The 8588-nt window shown below is 38.0% G+C and overlaps 1 protein-coding gene across 6 annotated transcripts in view; it reads left to right on the top strand.

The window, feature by feature from the left end:
- The first annotated feature begins 6210 nt into the window (after nt 1-6210).
- The window catches only part of Ntng1 (netrin G1), a 359418-nt gene continuing 357040 nt past the window's right edge, over nt 6211-8588 (top strand). For all 6 annotated transcript variants that reach the window (XM_051165765.1, XM_051165762.1, XM_051165760.1 and 3 more), the window contains exon 1: nt 6211-6895. In XM_051165765.1, the coding sequence (XP_051021722.1) occupies nt 6650-6895 (246 nt within the window). In that variant the 5' untranslated portion in view covers nt 6211-6649. The remainder of the gene's footprint in view (nt 6896-8588) is intronic.

Genomic DNA, 8588 nt, shown 5'->3' with positions numbered 1-8588 from the left:
TTTCTTTTTTTAATTATTTATTTAAATTTTCTTTTTTCCAGTCTTCGCATCTAGGGAAAAAAAATAAATAAAAAACTTGCCTTGTCTCTCGCCCTGTTGAGAGCTTTTGAAGTCCCTCTTTTAATCTCCTTTATTGGTGTGAGATTAAAGCGTTACTACCACACATTGTGCAGCTGCGGGGCGGGAGGGAGAACGTTAGAAGGAGGGAAGGCTTTAGAAAGCTGGTGGGAGCCTTTCCTCCCATACTGTTTCGCGTTGTCATTTGATGGAATCGGGTAGGGATATGGAGTTTTTCTGTGCTATGGGTCTGTGGATATCTATATATAATACAAATAATACCGAATATTATTGGGTCCCAAATAACCAATTAAGTGATTCATAGGAGAGAAACTTAGATTTAAAAAAAGGAACTGCGCCCTCTGGTGTTTATTTTGGTAACCTCATCCAGGCACTTTTCCCCTTCCCCCCTCCCGCCCCGCACCTCCCCCCCCCCCGCTCCCCCTCCCGCCCCCAGTTAACAGGGCATGGAAGGAAAATCGGGGCAGGAAGGGGGAGGGGTTGGAGGGGGGATTTTAAAGCAACTTTATTTGAAAAAGTGGCAGGCTGAATTCCCTCTGTTGCACCAGGTGTAGGTTTTTAGATAATAGGTCCTCTAGCTGTCTCCTCTTCTGCGCCCCTTTCCTTACCTAAGGAATAATCCAGCATCTTCACATCGCAACACATTGTCACTCTTCGCAGTGGAAAATTCTGAGCAAAACTCAGCATTCCACTAAACATATGGTGAATCTGGCAGCAGCTTTGCTCTGGAAATCAGGCCTCAGTTTTATGACTGAAAATACTAAAAGTTTTCCTATCTTAACAGTAATGGGGAAAAAAAAAAGAAGGAAAGAAAGAAAGCAAAGATGTTTCCCTCAAAATAATTTGTTCAAATATGCATAGTGATTAAGCTTGCTAGAAACTTTCGCGTGGATTTTTGGTGGGGGCAAGGATTTTCTGATTTGTGCGGTTCTTGAAGAGTAAATGCCTCTAACCTGAGAAGTCTACAGGCAGTTTGTACTTTGTCTCTGTGAATGCCCTACCCACAAGCTTTTCTCTTGGCAGAGAGAAGTCATCTCAGTAACTATCAAACAATGTTTTTGAACATACTTTAAACATAAGAAACTTTCAGTCTTTTATTAAAACCTGGATCTTTGCGTTGGAATCAGGGCGCAAAGAGAACTACATCAGGCATTTCACGTACCATGCGGTTGGTTCCACTTACATATACAAGGGGGGCCTTTTCCCTTCTAGGTACCAACCATGACATGAAATATCGTTCATCACTAAACACTAACATGAGGGCATTCAGTATTTCATGTGTTTGTCTTTTAATTTGTTGGCATTTCTCGTTGTTGTATTTAAGAAGAATCATACCTATTTCAAGAGGAGCTATTTTATTTGGACATACAACAATGTTCCCATCAGCTTTCACTGGACATGGGGTTCAAATGGTCCAGGCTTTTTGTTTTGATTTGTTGTGTTTTCTTTTGTTTTGTTTTGTTTTGTTTTAGGAGGCAGCTGGCGCATGTGGATATTTCCTTCATGTAGCTATCAGGAGGAACAAATGTCTGTGTTAGCTTTCAGTGTGTTTAAACAACTGAGCCAGTGCGCCTTTAGGTCATAGATTTTGTAGGTAAGGATTTGGAGTTTTTGAATGACAAGAGCACCAAATCACTGGGCAGGAAATAAAATTTCATACAACTTGGAAAAGCAAGTATATGTTAATATTGAAAACTGCACACACGTGTGGATGAGTGAATTATGCTGTGTGTAGGGAAGTAAGTGGTTCAGCATAGTTTCAGAAAGTGATTTTAATTTTAGAATCTGGAATTTTGTCTCAAACCTCAAGTGGGTGTAGCATTTTTCAGCTGTGTATGTGGAAGCCTGTATTTCTGAACTTCCCCATATTAGAAGGAAGGATCTATCATCCATCCATAGGGCAGTGGAATGCCAGGTTTCCTTCAGCTTACATGATTCTGAAATAATTTTAGTTCTTACTTCCCCCCCCAAAAAAAATCCTAGAAAATATGTACTGATTCCCATCATTGATCCCTTGATAAAAACAGAAATATTTAAAATACTAATGTGTGGAACTTATTTTTTTTTAACTCCCATGATTTTTTTTTTATAATACCCAGTCACTTATGAGTAAGACCTGTCAAATTGTTGAATTGCATGTTAGATTCCTTATGTTTTTGCGATAGTTAACAAAAAGGCAGGAGCCTGTTTCTCACGAAGAAACCAAAAGATTCTCTTTCCACAACCAACAGATGTGTGCAAAAAGCATTAAATGCATGTGAATGCATCTCACGTGATCTCATTGTGACTGTGCTCACAGCTGCTAATTTTAACAGGTTACAGAGTTTGTATATTATTTACCCTTTATTTTTTTTAGTCAATGAAATGTGATTATCTTCAATTTTCTTTCTGTTCCTAGCCATTCAGAAACATGTGGTTTTATAAAAGTGATACTGTCTGTTAGGAGTGAGTCAATAGCTGTCTATTTCAGGTGGCCCCGATGAGCTGTGTATTTATGGAATATTTAGCCTTTTACCACACCCCCACTTCCTAGTGAGATTATATAACAAAAAGAATGCTAACATCCAGTGGGAGTTGGTAGATTTACCAGCAATATTTTCCTCCCCATCGATGAAATTGGCAATTGCTTTGGGACTATAATGGCTTATCATTTTAATCATTATTCTGTGTAATATTTTGGAGGCATTTTCCCCTTTTTCTGATGAAGGGGAGGGCTTGTGAAATTGCCTCCGCAAAGTTAATTCAATGTGGAAGGGATTTAGTTATAGAATCCTGGGGAAATGGTGTGTCCCATGGAGGCAAAGCCACTCGCCTATTTTACCCCTGATCAATAATGCCTACCAACTTGAGATCCATTATGTAATTTTGCTTCTTTTATTAGCTCTGAAAATTTACACACCAGAGATCCATGGACTTGTAGTATATTAATGGGAAAATAATTTAATCAAAAGGGACTTCTTACTACCTCAGCTCATATGTAGACATGGTGGCACTCTCTGATTGTTCTGCCAAGGTGGGAAAATCGCAGATTCAGAGCTGGTGCTGCCCAGAGCCTTCTGAAGTTGCCTTATCCCAGTGATGCAGACACTTGAGACAAATTCACAGTAGTTGGCAATTAGTTCACTTATGTGCCGGAAAGGATGCATTCGGGATACTAAGTCCCCAAACATGTTATTGGCTGCCCTTTGCCTAATCAGTTTGTCTAGTCATTTGCAGTCATGGCCTAGCTTGTAAGAAGATATTGATATTTTTAACCTGGTTGAGAGAACAACCAGCTGGAAACCAACAGCACTAAGTATTGAGGGTAGTGGTGTAAATAATATTATCTTTGTATAACATTTATTTTCTTTGAAAATCCCATAATTATACTTTCATAGCAAATACCTGATTCTCGTAAGGCCTCATTTTTTGTCACTAAAGTTCATAGATTTAATTTCTTCTCAAATGAAAATAGAAGGATTTATGTGATAGCCTGTGTGATAGAGGAGACTTTGATAAGAAGAGTCCAAAAGAGAGGATGCTTCAGAGTTAGAAGGGAAAAAATAATTAAGCTAAAGAACAGCTTATGACTGTGCAGTCATTTGCATGACGCTGTGGTCAATACCCTTTCCTCTGTCAGTGGGAGCTCATTAAATGTAAATTCTGCAGGCCAACTGAGCCACACCATATTAGTAGTGCTTGCCAAAGCTTGACATTTTTAATACATTAATAATATGTCTGTAATGTAATGGAAAACTATTAATCACAACTGGTTAGGTGCCAGAAATTTATGCTATAATTGGTTGCTTCTTGTCAAGGATGTCTGTCGCACAGTCCTGCAACTGCCTCATATTCAAATATCTTGCATCTCTCTGCATTTTTCCCTGTCAAATGCTCTAACTTCAGTCAATGATGTGTAGTCCATAATTCTATGTAATGGCCATCATTATAGTTCTGGTAGGTTTTAATGAGAATCCCTAGCATTGGAAGTGCTGTTCTGTTGTCAGGAGCATTTCCGAAGCAGTTCCTTAGTGTCCACAGTTTTCATGTGAAAAATATACCAAATGAGGTCATTGAGGTAAAAAAAAAAATAATAAAATAAAAAAAAAAAAGCGTGAAAACATGGTAACAAAAAATAGATGGGTGAGGGAATAGTATTGGTTAAAAAAGGTGAGGACCAATCCCAAGAGTCATTTAAGTCTATATACCTGAAATGATTTTTTTTAATAATATTAAAAATTAACTAAATATTCATTCATTTCAAACTCAAAGCCATGTAAGATTATATAAAATGATATTATATACGATTATATTGTTCCTGCCATATGAATTGCTGGCTGTTGAAGGTGACATTAATAATTTGGGACCAGTATATTTTATACAACCTCATTCCTAATGTTCTTTTTCCTCACTTTCCATAGTGTCTGCTTCCTATTATGTGGATGTAGTAAACATAATTAAAAAATGAATCTAGGGAATGTACATTTCCTTCATCTTAACAGGTTTTCAGATTATTAATCGCCAATGTGCTGAATATTTCTGAAAATGCCAACTTAATGAATTTGAAAACAAACAAACAAAAGCAGAAAGTCTCAAGTAGCCACAATACATGTTCCTGTAATGTTTTATTTGTTTTTCTTCTTAGCTGAAGATTTCAAAATGCATGCCACTGAACAGTGTCAAAGTCACAAAGAATAACCACATTTAAATCTGTAGTTTATACATGTTTAGACACACTGCTAATTATTGCTTCATGGGAACTCAAATATTCAACACTTTTCCTAATGGAAAATATCACAAATTGCAGCTGTATGATAACATTTTATGAATTGAATATAATGAAAATTGCACTTGCATCCATAAAGCAATTATTATAAATTACTTTGCTATGGAAACACAATTCAACCATCTGTTGGCATTTCATAGTCTCTGTGGCTTAGTTCATTTTAAGATGGTGCATTATTTAAATATAGTGAATTCCCTTTATAAGGTTGCTTGAAGATAGTGAACTTCCTCATTTAAACTGTTTAATATGAATCGAAGAGTCTATAATGGAATTTTCCAAAGCTGTAGGCTTTTATTTTGTCCTTTTAAAACTGAAAAGCATTTAATAATTTGAACTAGGAATATGAACCTAATAACTAAGAGAGGATATTTTCACACCTGGGTTTCAAATGCTACCATTTGTTAGGATTTGAATAGCTGAAATATTGCTCGTAGTGCTCCCCAATTACATAGTCTGCAGTATCAGTTTACCCAAAGTGCTTTGAAATGGAAATTTTTATTTTCTCTTAGAATTAGTGCCCTGTTATTCTGCTTCATGGCCTGTTAACTCACCCTCAGCTATTTTTATATGTGCATTTTAAATTGTGTGTTTTACTATGGAGCTTTCGATTTTAAACCAGCATATAAAATTCACCTTTGGGACAACTTCTCTCCTGTTGCAGAGACCGCAAATGCAGATGTGATGGCTATAAAATGATATAAGGAAATAGAAGATCCTTATGAAAGGAATAGTTGCCCCTTTAGTTTTATACATATATTTGAGCTTCCAGAGAGCTTAATTATCTTTTTAAATAAATGCAACTAAGCAAAAGTTGATAAATTCTTCCAGTGTAATGAACAAATCTAGAGACAGGCTTGTGCCAAGAAGACCAATTTTCACTTACCTGCCCCTTACAAAAGCTAAGAAATGTACAAGGAATTTAGAAACTTTTAGGGTCTCTTTGCCAAGAGACAAAAGGCATACAAGTAGTTGTCATGGTTAGAAAGGCCCTCTGTATCCCTATTGCTCTCTCAGAAGAATGTTTAGCTAGCTCCGAGAGAGCTGTTTAAATCCAGAGTCTTGTTCTCGTCTGTTAGCTCCCCAACGTACTCATCTACCTTTCTAATGGAAGAGTCAGGTCTTTCCTATCAAAATACTCCCCAGTACGAATGGGCACCCCAGTCGTCCCAGCAAAGCTTCTAACTGAAGTTATCCACATTACACCAATTTGCTCTATATAATACGGAGCTGCCAAAATGTCAGCATACTATACATTTCCTAATGTGTTGATTCTGGGCAATAACTCTTACTCTTATTGTTTCCAAAAGGTTGTTGGTGCCAGAAGGAAAGAAAATGGTTGATGGGAAAAAGACACAGGATCATAGACACGCACGCCTCTGCTTCTGATACTGATACTTCAGCAACTCTCAGCAGCCCCGGCGAACCCTGAATGCTGAGGACCACTCAGGATTATCGGATGTACAACAGGAGAGCCATCACTTTGCTAAATTATTATCTGCTCCTGGACATCTTCCACAAACGTCTAATAGATATGTTGTAGGAGGAGAAAGGGCTGCAAGCTATTAATGCCTGACACAGAAGCATGTTAGGCTCCTACCAAAGTCCTCAGCATACCTGACCACGCACAATAGTTCAATCTGTCACATTTGGTTTTGGAATCTGCTTTGAGACCTCAGCCTTTTTATTATTTTTTTTTAAATATACAGACCTACCTACATAAAGACACAAGCATATATGATATGCTCATGTATATGTAAAAGAGACACTGATTGCAAATAAGACACGAAGCTTGCCAAGATTTTAGAGATGTATTTGTCAAGATTCCTGTCGATCCATGCCCTGTGGGTTACGGTGTCCTCTGTGATGCAGCCCTACCCTTTAGTGTGGGGACATTACGATGTATGTAAGACTCAGATTTACACAGAAGAAGGGAAAGTTTGGGATTACATGGCCTGCCAGCCGGAATCCACGGACATGACAAAATACCTGAAAGTGAAACTGGATCCTCCGGATATTACCTGTGGAGACCCTCCAGAGTCCTTCTGTGCAATGGTGAGGCAGTGCTTTTGAGCAGCATATTTCACATAAATGGCATTAACTCTCATAGGCAAACAGATGTGGTGAGTGTGAAGGCTCAGTTTGGCAGAGCCAAATCTGCAGGCTGAAGATTTGTGTCGAGAGCTTAGCTTCGTTCTCAGTGGAGGCTTAGCCTATCTGGGGTTACAATATATGTCATTGAGATACAAGCACTTCCTGCACGCCAGCAAGCCAAACGTTTCAGTGAGGCAGATGCACTGTGTGCCTATTACAAATCAAAATGCCAAATTAACGGTTAAACTTTAAAATAGAAACTAGAACTTAGGGTTAGCTAGTTTATGTCTTTTGTTTGTTTGATATTATTTTTGTGTTCTGCTTGTTTGTTTTGTTTTTGAGTCAAGGTTTCTCTGTGTTGCCCTGACTGTCCTGGAAGTCACTCTGTAGACAAAGTTAGCATCAAACTCAGAGATCCGCTTGCCTCTGGCTCCTTAGTACTGGGATTAAAGGAGTATGCCACCACCACCTGGCAAGCTGGGATATGTTAATGATGAAAATCCATTGGTAAATCAATGTTAAGAAGGCAAAGTTGTTTTTTCTTATACATAGATGAGCCAGGCCCAAATTTCTATAGTTCAGGATAAGTTGAGATCTCCTGTGTCCTTTATCAGATAGCATCTATGGTGGGGGTGCCTCAGATAAGGAACCAACATGAAGAAAAGCAAAGACAGTAAACTTTCTGGAGGGACTTTTCCAGAATTCTTATTTACCAATGCATGCATCTCCTTATGGCCAAGGATTGCATTTTCTATGGGAACTTTGAAGGTGGATGTTGAAACATTAAAAACGTATTTACTGAAAAACAGTGACCTGGGTACATCTAAGTTTAGACAATAACCAGACAAGTTGCAGCATTCATTATTCTTGGGGTATATGTAAGGTCTTTTCCAGATGGAAAGCATACTAGGAGAAAGGTGGTATTGAAGGGACATGTTGCATTTTCAGCTAAAATCATAGCGGCAAATATACCTGTAAAGCATGATTAAAGAGATGAGTGGTTAATATGGTGTCAGTTAATGCGGTAAGGAATTGCGACAGTGTGTTCATTTGGTTTATGTTGGCTTTTTATTGTAGCCAGTCTTTATTTGATATAAGAACCATGACCCCATTTTTCTCTACATAACAGATATAACCATGTGGCAGATTTTAATAGTATCTTACCTGACTTTATTATCTTGAACCTGGCCTGGCATTTTCCAGCTAGTGAAACTATTAATCAAACTAGCATCTGCTCTCAGTCCCCAGCGAGTTAAATTAACATAAGATTGTCTCCAAAGGAGCACCATAGAAAGGGGTTTGTAACAGGAAACAATTTTGAGCAATAAAGAGTGTTTTCACCTAAAAGCTAAGGGCTTGCCATTTTTCAGAAGTGCCTTTGGGGACTGCTTTGAATTATAGTCTAAACCTGGTTTTGTGGAGAGTGAGAAAAAGATCTTGGCTATTAGGTGTCACTATGACTAAAGTGCCCTAAAATGACTAAATATTTCAAAGAGAGGACCCGTCTCTCTGGGTAACAGGTATGTGCTCCTGAAAGAAGTTGCATTTTAGAAACCACAGGCTTCCTGTGCAGTTTATTTAAACGTATCAGTAAAAACCCCCAATAAATCTGTAAAAGAGAAGGGACATTTGTTTCCTTCATGTAAGGTCTTTA

Source organism: Acomys russatus, chromosome 23 (assembly GCF_903995435.1).
Source record: "Acomys russatus chromosome 23, mAcoRus1.1, whole genome shotgun sequence".
NCBI classification, from domain to species: Eukaryota; Metazoa; Chordata; class Mammalia; order Rodentia; family Muridae; genus Acomys; species Acomys russatus.
This window is presented reverse-complemented; position numbering and strand designations above follow the sequence as displayed.